Source organism: Rattus norvegicus, chromosome 17 (genome assembly GCF_036323735.1).
Source record: "Rattus norvegicus strain BN/NHsdMcwi chromosome 17, GRCr8, whole genome shotgun sequence".
In the NCBI taxonomy this organism is placed as follows: Eukaryota; Metazoa; Chordata; class Mammalia; order Rodentia; family Muridae; genus Rattus; species Rattus norvegicus.
The window spans coordinates 12,175,590-12,198,523 of NC_086035.1; the positions used below are offsets into that span (position 1 = coordinate 12,175,590).

The following is a 22,934-nucleotide window of genomic DNA, read 5'->3' on the forward strand; positions in this document are numbered from 1 at the left end:
AGCCTTTCTGAAGCCCAGCTTAAGACACCCAGTGTGCTTTGTGCGGAGTTCAACTCTGAAGCTTCCTTTGGTGTTTGGCTTTGAGCCATAGTCTCACCCCAGGCTGGCCTCCAACTCTCTGTCTTGGTTGACCTCTGACTTCTGGCCCTCCTCTCTCCACCTTGCCCAGTGCTGGGTCCCAAGCGTGTGCTGGTTCTGGTTTACGTGGTGTTGGAGATGAGACCCGGGCCCTCTTTGACATTGGGCAAGCTGCCTTCTACCGATGCAGTTACTGCCCAGGCATGGCTTTTGTGTCTCCATATGCTCCTGGGATGCTTTAGTGGCTGAGCAGTCAACTGGCATCTTCTGGACCACCCTAGTTGTGGGTGGCTTGGCCAGGAGTCACGGAGATGGAGGGAGTGTGTTGGAGGTGGTTTCTGTCTGTGTCTTCAGTGGGAGGACCAGCAGGCCCTGGGCTCAGATTACCTGACAAGAGAGATGTACCCCTTCCACCTCTCCCACTGTTTAATGTGCCATGTGGCCACCAGCTGTTAGTGTGGTCCTTTTGTTACAGTACCCATAAGCAACAGCTCGCATGCAGATCCTAGACGGGGACCTTCCCAGAATGTCTTCCTGCAGGTTTGACTTGACCTGTGCGGCAGCCCTGAGGGACTCCATCGTCGCCTCTTCTCTGCTTTGCTCAGCGTTGGGAGTGGGGCCAGCACTTGGCAGCTTGCTTAGGGGCAAGCATGACTTCTCTCCTTAAGTATCTCAGGGCCTCTGAGCCATCTGCCAGTTTCCCTTTTACTGGTGAGGTGTGGGGGGAAACCAGCCCAGCTCTCTGTTTTATTACAGCCTCTCTTCCAGCCAAAGCGATCCTGCGATCACAGGGAGAGCCTTCTTGCTATTCAGAGCCAGTGAGCAAAATAAAATGGACGGAGCTATAAACTTTAAACACTGGGAAAGAACGCCATCCCGTTGCCTGGACTTGTCCTACCCTTACCAGGGTGTTTTCTTTGGTAAAGAAACGAGTCCGTTTTCCCTGAGCAGATCGTACCACGCCCTGGAGTCCTGGGTCACCTCCTGGTTTCTTCCCAGTACTTTTGTTGGGTTATCTCATCTCCTGTTCACACAGAGACACATGGCTTACCAGGCTATTTTTGAGGAGGGAAGGAACATCCTTCCCTCCTTGCCGGCCCCACTTGTGTCTGCCTGCACAGGACAGGGACTTAAATCTAAGAACCCCCAGGCTGTCTTCTTGAGTGGTAGAACTCAGATGCAGACAGAGAACTTGATTGGAAGACAGCATCCAGGTGGATTCCTTCCTACGGGTCTGTGGTTTGTACTTGAAGCCCATGCAATCACGTAGAAATGGAACCAATGGGTCTTAAAAACAAGACAGGCAGCTGGCAAGGGGGAGACCTTGACAAGAAGTGTTTGGAGGAGGTATTGTAGGAGGGTAGTTTGGGGGTGTGCCCAGTCACCCAGGGCCTCAGGGCAATTTAGCAGCGCACAGAACAGTCTCCACCCAGGTAAGAGACTTCAACCCTGCACAGAAGGAAGGGTGTTGGAGAGGCCCAGAGACGGTATAAGGGTAGTATAGACAGAGTCAGAGATTAGCAGAGCCCACATACCCATGCAAGGACAAGAGGACAGTGCTATGACCGTGTTCACAGCTTTTAGGAATTTGAAAGAAACAACCCAATCTCCCTGATAGAATGATGGAAAAAGATGGTGTTCATATTGAGTGCGGCCTTGTGTTGAGCTCGGACAAAGTTTCCACTTATGACACAGAGGCCAAAGCCGGGTGAAGCAATGGCTGTGTGTGACTTTCGGGGATGATGGCAGAGGGTTGCTGTAAATACAAGGTTAGAATCAGGGGCGCCTTCAAAGGGAGGAGGAGAGAGCCTTCGCCAAGTCTCTGAAATATTATATACTAAGTTAAAATAATCCCCACAGGAGGCTTCCCCAAACTCAGGAAACAGACTGCTAAAGGCTTTTTCTCTTCCCTCCAGCGCAACCCACCCACATTTAGGAAGATAGCCGAGCCCCACCCTTGGAGGGTCCTTCGAGGCTATTCTTCTATGCGTCTGCTGGAGGAGCCAGGGACGTTAAAAGCCGCCTTCCTGGGGATTGTGAAAGGGTTTGAATTTCCTGACCATCCTGGATAAAAGGAACGCAGGCTTTCTCCTCCCCGGGAGCTGCGGGCCTCCGTATTTACGTATTCCCAGGGCTCCTCCTGGGTCTTTTAAATGTTAAGTAATGGGTTCATGACCCGTGGTGGAAGAAAGACGCCCGGCAGGTAAAGTTATCTCTCCCTTTCATCTGTTTAATCTCCCAGCTCCGGGCTACACAGTGAGAGCCCTGCAATTACACCCTTCCTATCCCCAGATGGAAAACCTATTTTTTTTTTTTTTAAAAAAGGAGAGAAGTTTATTCCCAGGATGGTGTTAGGTATGCATCTCCAGAGAAGCTCCCGGCTCCGAGGAGCTTCCTAACCCTCTTACACAGCCTAGAGGAGAGGTGGTGGGGCAGGATGGGAAGGAGGTTTCCACACAGCATGGGGGAGGCTGAGAGGGTAGGTGGAGACTGCAGCAAAGCATCTTAGGTGTGGGGAGAGGAGCCCCCGTGAGTGCGGAGAAGGCTTGCTGTTAGGTCTTGGTACAAATAGAGCCTCCCGTATAGAGTCGCTTATAGGCAAAGAGGTAACAGAGTTGAATCAGCTGTGTAGATGGATGGGGATGGCCCGTGTCTGTGGGTTTCAGGTCAGGCCACCCTGTTCTTGCTTTGACTCTCTTGAGACTGCAAGGGGGTGAGAAATATTTGGATACTTGATTTAGGGACTGCCACATATCCCCTCCTCCCTCCCCAAGGTAGTGGGAGGTGGTGGACCCTCCCCCGTTCCAGTGATGATGGCTGTCCCCCATCACACATTTTGGTGAGGGCTACACTCTCTTCACCCAGGCATTTGGCCCTCTCCTTTGTGTCCTGAGTGACACCCCCGAGTAGTGGCCCAGGCCCAGGTGGCTGGAGACACAGGTGGCCCAGTTGGGGGACGCTCTTGAGCCCATCCCCCCCAACCCCTGTCACTGCCACCTTACCCCTGGGAGTGATGGAGACCTATTGAGAAGGGAAGCTTTGTTCAAGGCAGGGTGCTGGGCCTGTCGGAGTGACGGGCCTCATCCCTGTCACCAGCCTCCTCTCACAGCCTTGCTGAGGCATCTTTGTTAACATTTTTGACCCCTTTGTTCTCCTCCTCCTTTGTTCTGGCACAGCCGCTGGGCGGGCTGCCTCCTCAGGGGCCCACGAACAAATGGGGTGAAGCTGCAGAGCTCGCTCTTGGGGATTTTCGGCAGAAGGTGAGAGCAGAGTTGCTGGGGACCACCTGGTCTGCTTCCTTGGGCTCCGAGGCTTGTTCTGTGAGAAGGCTTGGTGGGCAACACAAAGACACCCAGCAGAACTGGCTCCCCATCCATCAATCACCCCTCAGCACAGGAAGCTGAAGCCCAATTCAGAAAATAAAACCCGTGATTTTAAAAGGTCCGGAGTTTTTCCAAACTTAACTCAGTGCATGCAAATTTTCAGTCCTGACATTCACTAGGGGTGGGGGTGAAGGGGGTGAGGGTGGGGAGAGTCCATAGTTTGCCAGACTGGAAGTGGGAGAGTGCTCTGCTCCACAGTGGGAGTGGTCTTGGCTGGGACCCACAGCTCAGGCTCCAGCCAAAAAAGCCAAGAGAGGAACCAGTTCCTTAGATCTGCCAGATGCTGACAAACGCAGTCAGATGAAGGGGTGGGATTTAGGGAGGCCCCTCAGCTGTACCACTCAGGCAGTGTTAAAAGCTGTCTTCCCGACTGGGATGCCGCTCCAGTGGTACACTTACCTAGTTCGTGTGTGGGAGGCCTGGGCTCCAAGCCCAGCATCTCAGAGAACCCCCAAGCTGTCTCAGAAAAATGACTGTCAGGCTCAGTGGTTAAGAACACACACATTGACATAGCAAAGCCTGGGGCTTGGATCCCAGCACCCACCTGTAGTTCTGCCCTCCTCCTCTCCCCGCCACTCCACCCCCTGCATCCAAAGCTTTTCTCTTTGCTCTTCATGCATGCAAGAATCTTTGGGGCTTGCGGACAGTGCAACCTAATCTGTCAAGGCCAGTGAGAGTCCATCTCAAAAAAAGCAGTGTGCAGGACCTGAGTAATAACTGTCTGCTGATCTCTCTACACACATGCACACACACACACACACACACACACACACACACACACGCACGCACGCACGCGCGCGCACGCACGCACGCACGCACGCACGCACGCACGCACACACACGCCAGAAGAAAGAAGCAGGTGTGGAGAATTGAGGCTGTGAAACACTGACTTTCTGTCTCTAGAAGACCTGCTTTTTCTTTTCCTTTTGAAACAGGTGATCAAGAGTGAATGGGTTGTTTGTAACCCTGGGAGGGAGCATTTGGGCAAACACGACAGTACCCTCCCCAGTCCTTCCTGGAGGAATCTGCTGGGTCACAGCATCCGCGAGCAAGCAAATGTTGGAGCGAGAGAACTAGTCGGAAAGAGAATCTATTTAGAGAAACAACTTAGAAAAAAAAGAAAGTAGAAAAAAAAATCTTAAAAGGTGTGTTCCCTCCTCTTTTTTGCCTGCCCCTTGCCAACCAACATTGAAAGGATGCTGTCACCTCTCCGAGGTCTGGGATGGGCTCCCTGTGTGGTGGAGTGGCTACTGGGCAACTCATCTGTCCCAGTTCAGCCCAAGCTCCTGATTGTTGTCAGGGCCACCACCCACGTCCCCTTTCCTATGTCAATCAGTTCCCATGGCCTTTAGGGCTGCTTCCTCTTTAATTTGCCCACTAAAGGAAAATGCACTGTGTGTGTGTGTGTGTGTGTGTGTGTGTGTGTGTGTGTGTGTGTGTGTGTTCACAGTGGGTGTGTGTGCTGGAGGCCAGAGGTAAAAAGCCGGGCATCCTCCTCAATCTCTCTCTACATTATTATTATTGTGGTTGTTGTTGTTGTTGATGATGATGATGATGTGTTTATAAAAAGATAAAGGGGGAGATATGTTCTGTGGAGGTGTGGTGAGGTATGGGGGAAGGGAGTACCTCTGCAGACCCATGCCGAGGCATCCCTTCCCCCTGAGGGACCAGCTATAGAAGAGTTTATTCAGGGCATGGGGAGGGGAGCTAAGAGGGTAGAAGGATGGGGTGGGGGGAGAAAAGGAGGAGGAAGAAGAGAAAGAGGAGGAGGAAGAGGAGGAAGAGGAGGAAGAGGAGGAAGAGGAAGAAGAGGAAGAAGAGGGGGGAGGGGAGTAGAGGCAGACCATGAGCACATGGGATTGGGGGAGTGGGGAGAGGGAATGGTGAGAGCTTGGGAGCAGGAAGGCAAGACCAAGAGAGGAGCAAGAGAGTGAGGAGGGGACAAGCAGCCCCTTTTATAGAGTCAGGCATACCTGGCTGTTGCCAGGTAACTGTGGGGGTGGAGCTTAGACAGATGCTAACAATTATTATTATTATTATTATTATTATTATTATTATTATTATTAAACAGGGCCTCTCACGGAATTTGGAGCCCTTTCAGTCAGTGAGCTTAAGGGGCCCACCCACCTATGTCTGCCTCCCCAGCACCTGTGTTAAGTACACCCCGCCTTCCATGTAGGTGCCGAGGATACAAACTCAGGTCCTCATGCTTGTCTGTCTGCAGGCCTCTAATCAACCGTGCGGCGTCCCCCAGCCCTGAAAAGTATAGTTAGGAGTTTCCCGGAGGAGTCTGCGGCTGTCGCCATCCCCGGTGCTCGGTTTTCATCTGTGGAGAGTGAAGGCCCTTCTTTGTGTGCATGCCTCAGACAGGGGCGAGAACTGCGGGGGTGCAGTTTGGCATGTGCTCTGAGGGTCTTGTTCGTTCGAGGCCAGCCCAGTGTGACAGTGAGCGTCTAGAATCCTCTGTCAGCAAAGATACCCAAGACGTTTACGTTCGCTAGGTAACCAGTTTGCTTATTTGGGAGACAGGGTAAGTAGTGAGAAATACCAGCCTCTGTCTGTGAGGCCAGCCACTCACCCACGGAGAAGGCTGGCGATGGCTGCACGAGCTGCCATGAGACCCAGGAGCCTTCAAGTATCGTGGCCACAAGGTCCAGTCATTCTCCCTTCTCTTCCTTCCCCTTGCCCATCTGTGAAGTTAGGGAATGCGTATCATTAAAGTGTTACTCTGGTATTTTTTTTTTTTTTAATTTTTAACCTAGCTATTAAAGGACTTCTCAGGCATTTTGTTGGAGAAACGCAGGGTTAGTTCTGGGACCCTGTGGCATTCTGTACACTGTGGAAGACCTCTTAAAACTCCAGGCTTAAGCAAATTATGGGTTCCCCACCCTTAGAGCCTCTTTGTTGGCCTCCTTTTGATGAGAAAATAATTGATTATCTTTGGGGTTCATAATCCCTGGAGGTATTTACTGCCTTTTCTCTGGGCTCGGGAGCACTTGGCAAGTTCAATCTAATTACAGCTCTTTCTCTCGGTGCTGCCCCAAGGCAGGGGCAGGTACTGGGGCTTCATGGCCCTTTCTCCTGGCTCTGCATAGCTCTAAACCCAGAGGCCCAGAGTCTTGTCTAAGTCTGTCAGCAGAGGGAAAGGGGACCAGGCACATACGCATGTCTTGGAGACTCTTCAGGTAAAGCGAATAGCCCAGTAAAGGGAGTTACACGCAGCTCGTGATTTCTCAGCGCAATACGGAATGTATGCTGATACTACACTGGGGCCTATTAAAAGGAAAATAGACTTATGTCTAAAAGAACGAGCAAACTGTAATTAAGTTCTTTATTACTTTAAAAAAAAAAAAAAGCGCTGTGCTTGTTTGAGCCAAGAAGAGCGAGTCACGGTCTTGCCTCAGTGCCGATGGCTGCTGGATGGCTGCTGACTCAGCGGGTGATGGCTGCCGAAGGCTGGGTGGGGGTGGCAGCTTCTTAAAATAAGACAGTGTACCACATCCCAAGACTCCTCGCCGTATGAACGGCGTCTCCGGAGCGTGCAATGATCTTTGAGAGTCTTTTTACCACCAGGGAATGGCGTCCAAGACAGGAGCGGTCTTCAGATCTACCCATTACTTGTTGGCTTAGTTCATGTGTGCTTCTTTGTGTGTCTGTGTACATGTATGTGTGTGTGGGTGCTCATTGGGTGGTATGGAGGGGGCGGCTGGGCGATTTTAAGTGTTGTTCCTCAGGTACTGTCCACCTTCTTTAAAATGAGAAGATCTCTTTGGCAGCCTGGGGCTAACCTGTTAGGCTAAGGGAGTCCCAAGGATCTGTCTGACTCATGCTATTCTACAGATATTAATAATTGTACCACCATGTCTGCCTTTTTAAATTAAATTTCTTTCTTTCTTTCCTTCTTTCTTTCTTTCTTTCTTTCTTTCTTTCTTTCTTTCTTTCTCTCTTTTTCTTTTTATTGTTTTTAGGGCAGGATCTTACCGTATAAATTAGGCTGTCCTGGAACTCACTCTGTAGACCAGGCTGCCTTTGAACTCACAAAGATCCTCCCTTCTCTGCCAACCCCAGTGCTGGGATTAAAAGCATGCACCACAGCACCCAGCCCTATGCCTTCCTTTTTGATGTGGCTTCTCAAGAGGGAGCTCGGGTCCTCGGGTCAGTGCAGCAAGAGCTTTACGGACAGAGCCATCTCCTCAACCCCAAGTTCACGCAATCTCCTAAATCTGTTACCGTCATTCCCGCCGTATCACAGCCTCTCTCCTCAGAATGGACCCCACGTGCAGTGACCGGTGTCCTTGTTCACTCTTAGCCAGCAACCGCGCTCACCCGTGCTTGCCCGCATTCATTCTTCCTTGCTCTTTGCTTCTTCCTGCTTGTTGTCGCCTTCTGCACTGGAGTCTTGATCTCCCCAAAGCCATCCCAAAGTGAGGATTGGAGGAAACTTCTTCCAAACTCCTGCTGTGCTGCTCCTGGGGGTCACAGATGTGATTAGCACCCAGGATGGTGAATCCTTTCTAGAAGGGTTTCGGTTCCCCTGCCCAGGAGAACCACCCGAGATGGCAGTTACAGAGCCGTACAGAATGAATAAACACTGAAGGTTAGGAGGACAGCATTCCTTACTTGTTTAGCCCACAGTTAGATGGTATACTTCATCATGGTCAGTAAGTCATGGCTGTAGGAGCTCGAGGCATCAGTCACATTGCAGCTACATTTAAGAATCAAAGAGAGGGGGCCCTGGAGAGATGGCTCAGCGGTTAAGAGCACTGACTGCTCTTCCAGAGGTCCTGAGTTCAAATCCCAGCAACCACATGGTGGCTCACAACCATCTGTAATGGGATCCGATGCCCTCTTCTGGTGTGGCTGAAGACAGTGACAGTGTACTTATATATAATAAATAAATAAATCTTTAAAAAAAAGAATCAGAGAGAGAGGGAGAGAGAGAGAGAGAGAGAGAGAGAGAGAGAGAGAGAGAGAGAGAGAGAGAGAGATGTTTGATGTTCATCTTTCTCCTTATCTTTCAGTCTAGGACCCCAGTCCATGAGATGCCACTGCCCATGTGTTCAGGGAGGGTCTTCCCCGCTCATTTAACCTAACCTAGATAATTCCCCACAGACAAGCTCTGAGATCTGTGTCGTCAGTAGTTCAAGAGACCACCAACTCCATCATCAGAATTAATCATCACAGACCCCTTAGCTTGAGGGCTACTGAACGAATACGGTGTTAAAGGGAGTGGAAACAGTAGGCCAGAGCTCTTGGGGGTCGGACACATTGTTGCGATCAGTCAACTTTGAAAGGAAATTTACCTCCTTTTGTTCCGAGCAGCAGGTCTTGACAGTGGGCCTGAAATATTCAGTAAACCATTGTGTGCGGTCACCTGACCTTGTTCCTGTGATGGAACAGAGCCACAGTGGATTTACGGTGATTCTCAGGGACCCAGGCTCACTACTGCCTTGGTCCATCACAGTCAGCCTGGATGTTGAAGCTCAAAAACCACCCCTGGCTTCTCCTCTCTGGCTATGAAATCCTGGGATGGCTTCTTCTTCCAATGACAGTCTGCTTCACCAGCTCTGAAAAGTGTGGCTTGACATAGCCGACTTTGTCAATGATCCCTAGCTTGGTGTTCTGGGTGGCTGCCTCAGCTTCTTGCCATTGCTTCGTCTTGTCCCTTTTACCGTAGGAGGTGGCTGCCTTCCTTGAACCTCCCCAGCCAACCTTTGTCTTCTTCAGCTTCCCTCACCTCTCTAAGTTGGTTGCTCATCTGTGGTTAGTTCATTGGTGTTAAACTTTGGGAGAGCATACTGGGACCTCAGCCCCCTCTGTGTTCTTGTCTTTGGGTCCTGGTTGCCATACAGTGAATATCTTTGCTCCTCATGTGTTTGGCTATGATGTAATTTTTTTTAAAGATGTATGTATGTATGTATGTATGTATGTATGTATGTATGTATGTATATATGTGAATACATTGTCATTGTCTTCAGACACACCAGAAGAGGGCCATTGGATCCCCATTACAGATGGTTGTGAGCCACCATATGGTTTCTGGAAAATGAACTCAGGACCTCTGGAAGAGCAGTCAGTGCTCTTAACCGCTGAGCCATCTCTCCAGCCCCATGATGTAATTTCTTATCCCGTACTTGAACGAAGCAACTGGGCCAATTGCCTATTTGCTGAAGCCTGAAACGGTGACCCCACACAACTTTTTCCTCTTGTAAGTTGGTGCATCTCTGGTATTTTGTCACGGTGGTAGAGAGCTCATCTGCGTACTGGCCAAATCCTTCTGCTTGGACACTCCTCCTCCGAAGCAGGTTCCATTTCTTGACCTCAGAGTGGGGATGAAGGACTTTCTTCCTGAGGGTTCAGTTGTGATGAGGACCTTCCCTGAGCTGGAGGCTTTGACGGTCACCACTTTCCTATGCCACAACAGGCGAGGACAGAATCACAGAGCGTAAGCCTTTGTTAAACCAGACGCACACACACCCCTTCCAACCACTCTGACAAGACCACCAGACGCGCTCCTGGAGTCCCTCCTTTTCAAATTTCTCTGAAGAGAGGAGCGAGAGTTAATTTGTCAAAGGTAATTTACAACTTGAATTTTCAGGGGAGAACACAGCTTCCCTGAGGGCACAGCTCTCTGGACCCTGGGATTCCACCGCTCAGCGGTAGGTGAATTATAGGGTGTCCATGCGGCTGCTGGGTGTTGCCCCATCAGGCAGGAACAGTGTACTACTGTCCTGTTGCACTGTAAGTTTTCTTTGTGACAAGAGAGCGTGCTCCCTGTAACGAGGGACTGGTGACAAGCTGAAGAGTTGGACGTGCTCTACCGACTGTGGATGGACACAGACCTGGGTCTATAAATACCTCCTGGTGCTTCCTCAAGACTTCCCACACCGAGAGCATTGGGAATCTCAGAGTTCAGCCCCTTCACTTAGATAACAAGGGGTCTCCTGTGAGTGACAGTGTCTACCCGACACAGGAGCTGCACATGTGTTTATGCGAGAGGCCACACAGCGAGAGAACACCCCACAGATTGTGGACTCGATCTAGCTGGGGAATCTCTTCTTACTCGGACTTTCTCAGAACAAATGACAAAAAAGCGGACTAATTTATTCTGGCAGAGTAAACAGTGACCCGGACAGATCTTTAGAATTCTCTGGAACCGTGAAACTCCCCTACAGATAAGCATTCTGTTATTGGCTGCTGTGTAAGAACATTACTATGTGACTTAGGGCTGCTTAAAAGCAACAGTGGTTGTGTGTGTGTGTGTGTGTGTGTGTGTGTGTGTGTGTGTGTGTGTGTGTGCTGTATACTTATAGACTAGCTTCCATCCCTATATGTGCAAGTGTGGAAGCCGGATGTGATGTTGAGTGTCTTCCTCCCTCACTGTCTACATTATCTTAAATTGCATCATTTTTAGATTTATGTGAGTGTCTGTTTTGCCTGCCTCTGGGTATATGCACCATGTGCATACCTGGAGTGTCAGATCCTCTAGAACCGGATGGTTGTGAGCCACCATGTGGGTGCTGGGAATGGAACCCAGGTCCTCTGCAAGAGCAGCCAATGCTCTTAACCACTGAGCCATCTCCCCGGTCCTCCCTACACTATTTTAAAAGACAGGGTTCCTCACGGAATTCACAGCTCACTGTTTTGGTTTGAGTAAGTTTGGCTCCCAATCACTCTCGTGTTTGAATGGCCCATAGGGAGTGGGACTAGTAGGAGGTGTGACCTTGTTGAAGTAGGTGTGGCCTTGTTGGAGTGGGCGTGGCCTTGTTGGAGTAGGTGTGGCTTTGTTGGGGGAAGTTTGTCACTGTGGGGGCAGGCTTCTAGTGCTCAAGCGCCTTCTAGAATGGAAGACAGTCTCCTCCTGACTACATGTGGACTAAGATGTAGAACTCTCAGCTCCCTCTCCAGCACCCTGTTTGCCTGCGTGCGGCCAGCTTCCTGTCACGATGCTAATAGACTGAACCTCTAAACTGTAGGCCAGCCCCAATTAAATGTTGTCTTTTGTAAGAGTTGCTGTGCTCATGGTGTCCGCTTTACAGCAATAAAACGGAAACTAAGACACTCACTGACTGCCTCGAGTTGCTGGCCCTTGAGCTCCAGGGATTCCTTAGTCTCTTCCTCATTCCAACTTCAGGGCAGCTCACCCGTACCGTTATGCCTGGCTTTATGGGGTGCTGGGGATCTGAACTCAGGTCCTCGTGGTAGCACGTCAAACACTTTCTCGCCAAGTGCTGTAAATGATGTTTGGCCATGTGGGTATGGGTTCTGGCCTGATGCTTCTCCTGTGGCTTTCGTCAGGTGCTGCTGTCCTACAGGTACTTGTAGATTTGGCTTGGCTGGGCTAACTGATAGCGATTTCCTTCAGAACTAGAGGGCTGGCTCCCTTCATCCCAGAACTCCAAAGTAGGCCTTATACAGGGTTTGCCTTCTTCATAGTTCAGCCACCAGGTTCCAGGAAGGCTTCTTTTAAGAGTGTGTTTTAAAAAAAACAAGTTGGGGTTTGGGGGTGGGCCTGCAACCCCATAAGAACAATACCAACCAACCAGAGCTCCCAGAGACTAAGCCACTATCCAAAGAGTACACATGGACAGACCCATGGCTCCAGCTGCATATGTAGCAGAGGATGGCGTGGTTGGGCACCAATGGAAGGAGAAGTCCTGCCAAAGCTGGACCCCCCCCCTCCAGTGTAGGGGAATGTCAGGGTGGGAGGTGGGAAGGCAGGAAGGGGAGGTGGTTGGGGAGGAGGGACACCCTTATAGAAGAAGGGGGAGGGGGATGGAATAGGGGGTTCATGGGTGGGGAACTGGGAAAGGGAATAACATTTGAAATATAAATAAAAAATATCCAATTAAAAAAAACAAAAACAGAAAACCAAGTGGGATCTAGGCAGTTAGACTCCATGATTCTGAGCTGTCAAAGGGCCACTTCCTTTCTACCTGGTGGCTCATAGCAGTCCCCAGACCTGCCATGATTTTTGGGAAAATTGTTCCTGACTGACACGGGTGAACCAGAGTCACCTGCAAAAGAACATGTAAATGTGAAACACTGGAACGCCTTCTCTGGTGAGCAGTGTGTCAGATGGAGAGGTTCACGTTGAGTATCGAATGCCTTTGAGACGGGCGTCTACACTTTGTGTTATAGCAGGCAGACACACGCGGTCTTCTAGTTTGCGAGTGGGCTCATTTATTAATCAGCTTAACTGGTAGCTGTTGTGTGGCCTTGTGACCAATGAGAGATAGCTTGAGGTAGATGGATTAAGAGTTCAAGATGGGGCTGGAGAGATGGCTCAGTGGTTAAGAGCACTGACTGCTCTTCCTAAGGTCCTGAGTTCAAATCCCAGAAACCACATGGTGGCTCATAACCATCTGTAATGAGATCTGATGTGTCTGAAGACAGCTACAGTGTACTTATATACAATAAATAAATCTTAAAAAAAAGTTCAAGATGGTTTAGGTGGGGAAAGACAAAGAGTGTGAGATTTTTGTGTATATAGTTTGTTCATATGTATATATGAATATGACATATATTGTACACGTATCTTGTTTAATATATGCATATATCTTTAATATGTCTATAATATGTATCTAGTTTCATCTATATGTGTGATATATACGTGTGTGTGTGTGTGTGTGTGTGTGTGTACGTACATGCATTTATCTTCTCTGCTCCGAGATAAGACATCAAGGTGGAGCTGTCTGTGAGAGCCATTGGAGAGAGCACAGGATAGCCCACTCCCAAGCTCCAGAGGTTTCAAAATCGGCAAGGCCAGCTTTGTCTGTCAGAGGTCTTCAGCCTGGACTCTGGGACTTGCCCAGAGGGGCTGCTTTCAAGGATCAGGAGTCGTTGGTTGACCTGTAGGAGAAAGCTGTTGTCAGTGTTTGTGTGGCGGCGTCTCTGAGCAGCGAGACATCCCTGTGCAGGGTGACAATGTCCCCTCTAAGTGTGATGACGTCCCTGTGCCCTGCAATGTCTGACCCATGGTCCGTGGGCTTGTCTGCAGGCTGCCTGGAGCAGTGAGTCGGACTGAGGCTTCTTTTTCCTTTTGTGTTTTGCATTTACAGCTTTTAGAGTCTTATTAAATATCTAGAAATCGCTTTCAATCTTTAGTTGCTTTCAAAGTCATAGGGATGTCACCCCTGAAAGGGGCGTGGGGTGCGCGGCGTGGGGTGCGCGGCGGCGTGGGGTGCGCGGCGTGGGGTGCGCGGCGGCGTGGGGTGCACGGCGTGGGGTGCGCGCATGTGCTTGGGATGTACGTGCTTGGGGATTGGAAGGCTGGCAGTGCTCTCAGCACGCATTGACGTAAATGAAGGGCGACGGGCACCCCCAGGGCGGGTTGCTGTGGAAAGTAGTCTGGTGGTCCTTGCCCTCAGATGACTGGTAGCTAGACCTCGGGCAGTTTGTATACCAGATCCTTTCTGCTCTGTTCTTAGCAGATTGCCTTCGTTTTAAAACAATGGCCTTGGAGCCTTCGGCAGTGTTGTTATTAATCAAACAAAACGACATTTTCTTCTTTAATGACTAAATTACCCAAGCACCAGCTTAGATTGGTGGTTGGCAAACCTTTTCCAGGAAAGACCAGGTTGCACATTGTTACGGTTTTCTGGGAAGACTTTGGATGTCAAAACCATTCAGGTAGGCAGTGGGCCATATCCCCACCCCCTCTGACTCTGTCTCTGTCTCTGTCCCTCTGTCTCTGTCTGTCTCGTCTCTGTCTCTCTAGTATGTGTTCATGTGTGCACACACAGCCCCACCCCACTCCTAGCCATCAGTAATTTATGGTTACTTAATTTTCTTACTTTCCTGTAGTAATAGACTCAACTGAACAGAATCCATGACTTAGTGGGTTTTAGGGATGGTAACTTTGTTTTCTTCCTTTAAAAAAATAAATCTCCAAGGAAGACAAAATTTAATTGTTAGATGAACACAGATCAGCATTTTTGGGAGGGATTACTCATATCCTGGAGTTTTAAGATAATCGTGGGTCCATTCTGCAGTCACTTCCCCTGTCAGGACCTTGTGTGATTCGGTGGCCCAGAACTGCTGCATGGTCCCCTTTAACCCAGCTGAGGTCTCTGGCAGTCCCCAGACTGTCTCCGCGTCCACAGTTTTGCCTTTTCAGCTGTTTCAGACAGAGCTGCTAAGTTCTAATCTTCAGAATGTTATCTTTCCCTCTTGTTCAGTCTAATTCCTTTTTTTTTTTGGGGGTTCTTTTTTTCGGAGCTGGGGACCGAACCCAGGGCCTTGCGCTTCCTAGGCAAGCGCTCTACCACTGAGCTAAATCCCCAACCCCGTTCAGTCTAACTCTCAACTCCACACCAGCCATGGCAAATGTATTCTGATCGCTGTTCTGCTACTGCCTGGCTGTTGGGTGGGTTTGTCTGTCTTTCACTTGTAAAGGACAATCTTCACTGTCAACGTGAGGGGCATCTGGGGTCACCATGGAAACACACGGTACTTCTGATGATGCTTCCTGAAAGGTTTAATAGAGTGGGGAAGACTCGCTCTGAATGTGGGTGGGATCATCCCACGGGCTGGCATCCCGAACTCAATAAAAAGAGGAGAATGTGAAATCAGCCTGTGTACCAGTGTTCGTCGCTCTCTGCTTCCTGACTGGGAACGTGGTGTAGCCAGCTGCCCTACACTTCTGCCACCACCAGTAGTCCACCGTGGTGGACTGTGGCACCTAACTGTGAGCCAAAAGAAACCCTTCTTCCTTACGGTCTTTTTACCAGGTGTTTGGTCACAGTGGCTGAAGTAACTGTGAAACCTGTTAAGGGCTTTTGCGTTATTCCTAGCTTGGGGCTGTTATGCATGCAACCGTGGGGTTTTGTTTCTGCATGGTAAATACACGGGTGTGGGTTGTTGGCCCTGCAAGAGCCCACATTTCTAACCATAGTGGCTGGAGTCTCAGTGTCTTGGCGAGCTCTCTCTGTTCCATGTCCTTCCAGCCTCATTATTCCTAGGAAGAAATCTGCCGTCACTGGGCTGGCTGTCTTTTACAAGACAAGGTGGGACCCAGTAAGGGTGTCATAGCCACCATGGTTGGTTCTCTTGTCTATAAATTCTTTTCCTCAGGTGTCTCTTTAAGAGTTTTATCCGTTTGTGTTCAGTTTTCAGAGGGTGGTTACTAAGTGTTAAACTACCTTCCTTCCTTCCTCCCTCCCTCCCTCCCTCCCTTCCCTCCTTCCACCTTTTCTGAGCTCACTCAATCCGACTTGTTAGTCTGATTTTTTTTTTCTCCTCTCCTTCTGCGCTTCTTGACAGTAGTAGGAATGTCAGACATCCCATGATGTCCCACAGGCCTTCTTTGGTTTCGTCACATTTTAAATATTTGTTTCAGTTCTGTATTTTTCAAAAAGATTTGGTATTTTTAAATTATGTGTGCCCCTCCGTGGTTAGGGGTGGTGTGTGTGTGTGTGTGTGTGTGTGTGTGTGTGTGTGTGTGTGTGTGTGTGTTGGGGGTGGAGTGGAATCCTTAGAGCTGGAGTGATGAATGGCTGTGAGCTGCCTGTCACCGGTACGGGGAATTGAACTCAGGTCCTGTGGGTCAGTGATGGGTGCTTTTGACCCCAGGTGGTCTCTCCAGCCTCACAGGTTCTTCGACTTTTATTGACACCTCTCTAGACTGTTCTCTCTCTCTCTCTCTCTCTCTCTCTCTCTCTCTCTCTCTTTCTTCTTGTTATGAGAAGTTTTCATTTTCAAATTCTAGTTTTTTCCAAAATAGCACTTTTGTCTTTGCAGATGGCCCATCTTTCTCTTGGTTTCTGGAGCCGCCCTTCGCGGTGGCTTTTACGTAGCTTTATTGAAGTCTTCTTGTTGGATGGTTGCACTGCCTGTAACAAATCATTAGAGTATATTGGCCATTTGAGATGTTCTTGGACCTTATTGTGGGGGAAATTTTTTTTTTTTTGGATCGTGTCATGGAGAGTTTAAAATGATATTTTGGAAGCCAGGCAGTGGTGGTGCACACCTTTAATCCCTGCACTTGGGAGGCAGAGGCAGGTGGATCTCTGAATTTGAGGCCAGCCTGGTGTAGAGAGTGAGTTCCAGGACAGCCAGGGCTACACAGAGAAACCCTGTCAGAAAAACAACCAACCAACCAAAAGGATAAACAGATGAATGCATGAATGAATGAATGAATAAATGAATGATATTTTGAATCTCGATCCCTTCCTCCTATGCAGACTGTGGACCTTGTTCTAAGAGTTCAGGGCCTTCATGGGGGTTGGGGTTGGGCTACGGGTCCCCAGCAGGGGCCTGTGTGTGTACCCCTACATCACTGATGCCTTCCATGCAGTCTGGACCAGGGCTGTGCTGTGCTTGGGTTCCATTGCCAACATCTGTTCAGGGCAGAGCTGCACATGCGTAGCTCGTGGGTGGTCTGTGGCATTTGTAAACAACCAGGGGACTGGGGCATTGAGCATTCTCCTCTTTGTCACGCGTCCCTGCTCTTTGAGTTCCTGGAGTCTCCTTTCCATTTTACAGCCCAGAGCTTTGGGCGTAGGCTGCCCTGATCCCCTGTATCACGCCCACAATTGGGGCCAAGTAACTAGAGGTTAGAGGGATACATACAGTAACAGCAGGTTCTGGGTACATCTTGGACCCTAGGTCCTGTGTGCACAGGTGGGGTCTCTCTGAGTGTGAAAGTGGGCACTTCCTGCCAGCCCAACCTCCACTGTGCCCCGCCTCCTGCTTCCCTCATGCCTGTGGCACTGTGTGGAAGTCAGGGGGCAGCAAGAAGAAAATGAAATGAAATGAAAATTAAAACGCTTCTCTCTCCAAACATGCAATGTTCTCTATGTTCCCTTCCTGCCTTTCCTTACCTCCCGTTTTCTTCCTATCTACTCTCCTGCATCCCCCTCCTCTCTTCTTTTGCCCCTCTGCCTTCTTCCACAGGCAGATGTAACTAGAAGGCTCTCCCCCAGGTATGGGACCCTTGGCTTTGGACCTCCAGGCTTCCAGATGAGTGAGAACCACATCCTTGTGTTTTATAAATTACCCAGCCTCGGGTTATGTATTTATGCTGTTGTAGCTTGCACAGATGGTTTAAAGCCAGCTGGTTTTATTTGTATGCAAGTTCGAGTGTGTCGTGTGTTGGCATGGATATGTGCACATGTGTGTATGTGTGTATGTCCAGAGGTCAGAAAGGGTCAGAGGGAGATGTTGAACAGCTCCTGTATTGGCTCTCCTTCCTCCTTCTCTCCCTCTCTCCCTCCCTCCCCCTCCCTCTCTCTCCCTCCCTTCCTGAGAGACAGTGAATTAGAAGCTTTTCATTTGGCTACAGTGCTAATGAGACACAGGGATCTAGTGCTCCTCACCGCCATAGATGTTGGAGTTGCAAGCTTAAGTCACTCTGTCTTTTTATGTGGGTTCTGGGGTCTGGAACATAAGTCGTCATGTGACAGACACAATTGATGAGGAGACATCTCTGGCCTCCTGACGCTCACTATTATCTGTTGGTATATGTGTGGTGTCCATGTGTGTGTGCAGGTGGACCTGTGTGCGTGCGTGGACACTTGTGCGTGTGTTTTCATAACCTCACAGAGATTGAATTTCGGTGTCTTCCTGGATCCTTTCCGTCACAGGAGGCAGTGTCTCTCACTGAACCTGGAGCTCACCGGATCTTGGCTAGTGTATCTGGCCAGCCGGCTCTAGGGATTCACTGTCTCTGCCTTTCAGGTGCTGAGATTGCAGGCAGGAGGCCCTCGTGCCTATCCAGCTTTTCCTCCATGGATGCTGGGGTCTGAACCACATCATTTTTGCTGTGGGGGACAAGCACTTGACTGAGCCATCTCTCTCCAGCCCCCTAGTGCCTGTCTTTTTTTTTTCTTTTTTAAAGAGTTAAATTAATATTGCCAAAATATAAGTAGCAGCCATGCATCCTGTGCTGCAGGGCAGAGTTCTGCTTAGGAAAGCCACATTGAGCGGGCAGCAGGTAGATGTGTGTGGAAGAACAGATGTGTTTATTCCCTGGCCCATTTTACTGTGTCATCCCTCTCATAACTTAAGGCCCTGGAGGTTGTGTCTCCGGTAAAGCAGGACAGGGCTGTTTCTTTTCTTTCTTTCTTTCTTTCTTTCTTTCTTTCTTTTTTTTTTTTTTTTTTGGTTCTTTTTTTCGGAGCTGGGGACCGAACCCAGGGCCTTGCGCTTCCTAGGCAAGCGCTCTACCGCTGAGCTAAATCCCCAACCCCAGGGCTGTTTCTTTTATGGGTGCCAGTACGTTTGGATGGCACAGTGTCCCAGGGTTGGGGGTGGGGATAGCGGTGGGAAGGAAACATGTGATGTGGCAGTTTGACTGGCAGCTTGGGCTGAGCTGGTTCATGGCCCTAGGGAAGCTAATGGTAGTGGCCCACATTTTGAACGTGTAATGTTACCTTGCTCTTGTCCAGTTTCCTTTGAGATCACGCACCACTCTGTAGCCCAGGCTGGCCTCTCCAGCTCATGGCAATCCTGCCTCAGCCTTCTGAGTACTCGAGTACTAGGGTGTAAGCTACCGTGATGGGCTCCTTGTGTTGTGGGGTCTTAAGGAGTGAGAAAGGGGGCATCTGGAGAAGGTTGGTGTCTTAGTCAGGGTTTCTATTCCTGCACAAACACCGTGACCAAGAAGCAAGCTGGGGAGGAAAGGGTTTATTCAGCTTACACTTCCACATTGCTGTTCATCACCAAAGGAAGTCAGGACTGGAACTCAAGCAGGTCAGGAAGCAGGAGCTGATGCAGAGGCCATGGAGGGATGTTACTTACTGGTTTGCTTCCCCTGGCTTGCTCAGCTTGCTTTCTTATAGAACCCAGGACCACCAGCCCAGGGATGGCACCACCTACAAGGGGCTGGGTCCTCCCTCCTTGATCACTAGTTGAGAAAATGCCTTACAGCTGGGTCTCATGAAGTCATTTCCACAACTGAGGCTCATTTCTCTGTGATAACTTCAGCTTGTGTCAAATTGACACACAAAACCAGCCAGAACAGTTGATTTCTTTCTTCCTTGCTTAGAAGACAATACTTACATAATTAACCTTGGTTACACGATGCTTCTTTAAAAATGAAGTGATGGACCAAGTGTGGTAGGACACACCCGAAATCCTGGGACTCAGATAGTTGAGGCAGGAGTATTACCTGGGGAAACTTTGGGGCGGTGTGTTCTTAGCCTCATTAATAAAAGTATTTAGAAGTGGACTGAGAAAGAGGTTGGAAGGTCAATTTTATTAGAGTTGAAGAGGGAAAAAAAACAAAAACATGATTCGGATCAGGTGAGAATCTAGGCAGCTACTAGGACGAAATAGAGAAAAAGGTGATCCTTTTAACTTAGGCATGGAGTAGAAGTGGAAAACTTATTGAGAAAGGAAAAGCACCGCAACAGTGGACTTGGGCAAGGAGAGAGCAGATGCATGCTGAGCTAGCCATCCGGTCTCGCGGGGTTTGTGTTGCGCATGCTCAGTTCGTTTTCTGCTGCATGGTGAGGGCGCGCTGCCAGTCCTCTGCGCACATCGCCCTCTTTAACGCGAAGATCTTTTCCTCTCAAAAAGACTTACGACCCCCGCCCCGCCACGTATACTGGTGGTTCTTTGCACCACATGTTCACCCCATCTCGAAAAGGCCAGAAGAAAACATTAGATCTGAATGGCATTGAGGGGTTAGTGAGGCGCCATCTGAGAGCTGGGAACTGCACTCTGGTCCTCTGGAAGACAAGTAAATGCTATTGACTTCCGAGTCTACTTCCAGTCCTTCACAGGTTAATCATCTGCAACATTTCACTGGAGTTTAAGGCCAGCCTGGGCTGCACAGGGACACAATGTGTCGGGGAAGGAGATGGAATGACTCCTTTTCTTTTCTCACTGGACTCCCACAAATATTTATTGGCTGGCAGTAATTGTGTATTTACAGGGTACAGTGTGTGCTTTCATTTACGTGTGCTTTCAAGGAAGATTCTGCCACCTAGTTAGCATATAAATCACTAGGATGATGGCGTGTGTGTGTGTGTGTGTGTGTGTGTGTGTGTGTGTGCGCGCGCGCGTAGGATGGAAACACAAGAATCCACTTTAGTTACTTTGAAATATACAATGCCTCTTTAACTGTGGTCACCATGCAGAATGGAAATGTATTCCTTTGAGACTTTGGTTAACATCATTCCCCACACCCAGCCTCTAATATCTGCCTTCTTACCCATTCTTTATACATGTTTGCCAAACCATTGTCCTGTCACCTAAGTTTCTGAAGGAAGGTGTTATCAAATTGAGCTTCCTATGATTGTGAGAAAATATCAGTGACCATCGATTTATAGAGAAGTTTGGGGTGGGGAGACAGCTCAGTGGATGAACTACAAGAGTGTGGGGCTAGAACATGGATTCCCAGAATCCATGTAGTTGCTGGAGAAGCATGGTAGCTGCTTGGAATTCCAGTGCTCAGAAAGTGGAGACCGGGGTTAGGGGGTGGGGGTGGGTGTGGGGAATCTCTGAACAAGCTAGCTAGCTAGACTAGCCTTCAGTGTGAGGTGAGCTCTGGGTTCATTTGAGAGACTGACTCTGTCTCAGTGAATGTCGTGGAGACCAACTGGAGAACGCTGGATGTCCTCTTCACCTTGGATCTCCATATGCATGAGTACATGCATGCACACATGCACCTGCAAACGTACTTCTGTTCACATATATGAGTACACATGCACATGTGCATGCCACACATGTTAAAATAAGAGGGAGAGACTGGATTGCACTCCATCCTTCCACAGTTGCACTCAATGGTCTGCTGCCCTTGGCTCCGGGGCCTTGGGGCTGTCTGGAAGCCAAGAAGGAGACAGACAATTCCACCACCTCCCAGTAACGGCCTAGGCTCAGGACCAAGCCTTTGTCATGGGGCAGTTACCTAAATCATAGCACAAAAGCCCGTAATTTTTTTTTTCGGTTAAGTTGGGCAGAAATGCAAAAACTGAGTCTCGCCATTGAACATTTTGATTCCTCGAGTCCTTAGTTTGGGGACCTGGGACACCTCTTGCAAGTAGCAAGTTTGTAGTGTGTCAGCTCATGGTTTAAAGGTGGGATGCCTTCCTGTGACTTTCCACGTCTGTCCTGTGGAAGGACTCAGGAGGACGCGCGTGCAGTGGTTCTCTTCTTTCTGAAATTCACGCTGAGAAAAGTCTTAGCCTTAGCTGGAAGGTTGGAGGATTTTGGAAGGAGGAGTCATACACTTCCCACTGAGGGCTGGGGGATGTCCCACGCCCCTGAACTTCACCTAAATTTTCAAAGCTTGTGGGTTAAATCATTGTTAAAGAATTTTATCTTCACGGCCCCTCCCCACTTCCCCTTCGGAGCAGACAAAGGGAAGACAAGAATGGGGTGAGGATTCTCCAGATGTGATTTATCTGTCCCTTTCTTTGTCTTTTAAGTAAGCTGTCTGAAGTGAGTGTGGCCTGAAGACATTCCGTCCTCATCAGTGTCTTGGCAAGCCTTCGGGGATGTGGGGATTCACAGGACTTCTGCTTGGAAGGGGAAGCTAGACCCGAGACTGGCTTGGCAAGGTGGCTGGCCTGCCACAGACGTCTGATTCATGTGACTTTCATAGTCCAGGCCAAGTCCCCTTCAGACACTTTGATCTATGGCAACATTTTCCTGCAAACGTTGGCGGGGGAATTTATAACCTATAGAGCACAATTGAGAGCTACACTCTCAAATACAGGACTAGACTTCCTGCCCCTCCTCAGCGCGCATTGACAATCTTCCTATTCCCCGACCACCTCTAGCAGTCTGCTGTCCATGGCTGTGTTCCCAGCATCCTGGGGGTGGGGGTGTTAGAGACACATGTGTGCTCATGGGCTGGGAGACGAAGTTACTACTCCTGTTACAATACTCTACCACCAAGCCTCCAGTTCTCCATTGCAAGAGCCAGATGTATTCTGGCTAAAAGCAAGTCAGAATCACAAGGTTTTTATTTTATTTTATTTTCGGGGCAAGGTGTCCTATAACCGAGATGATCCAGGATTGCAGCTGTGTGCAGTGGACATTAATCTTATATGACGGGGATGAGAGCCTCACATGTTTAAGGGGACATGGGAACCCAGTCCCCAAACTACTGGTTTGAGTCAGGGATGTCTCCAAGAGCCCACTCGTTGAAGGTTCCTAGGACCCTGAAGCTTCCCCCTCATGTGAGAAAGAATGGGTTCTCAGCAAGTAAGGGCCTCTTTAACCTGGTCAGTATCTCCCTTTTTCTGTCAACCTTGAAGCCCTTCAGAGCTGTCCTGGTTTTGTTGTTGCTTCGTTTGTTTTTGGGTTTCCCCCCTGTGCTTTATTCAGACCACCTCAATTGGAGTCTCTAATAGTAGCTGTTTCCAGAAGGATCCCCTGGCCCCTTCTGGAGCAGTGCCCTGGCCTTGCAGACTGGCAGCATATATTCTCACACCCGAGGGATATGCTGAGGGGGAGACCTTATATGAATTTTGAAACCACGGGCTTTCCATGCACACCCAGCTTCATGAGGTAATGACTTTG

General features: G+C 49.4%; 1 protein-coding gene across 3 annotated transcripts in view; it reads left to right on the forward strand.

Moving 5' to 3' along the window:
- Nucleotides 1-22,934, forward strand: part of Ror2 (receptor tyrosine kinase-like orphan receptor 2) — a 175,296-nt gene that overhangs the window by 50,841 nt on the left and 101,521 nt on the right. Inside the window, exon 1 of one of the 3 annotated variants that reach the window (XM_017600508.3) lies at nt 13,705-14,093. The exons of the other annotated variants lie outside the window; for them this stretch is intronic. Within the exon in view, the coding sequence (XP_017455997.1) occupies nt 13,976-14,093 (118 nt within the window). The 5' untranslated portion in view covers nt 13,705-13,975. Of the gene's footprint in view, nt 1-13,704; nt 14,094-22,934 lie in introns of those variants that run through there. 3 annotated transcript variants of the gene reach the window in all.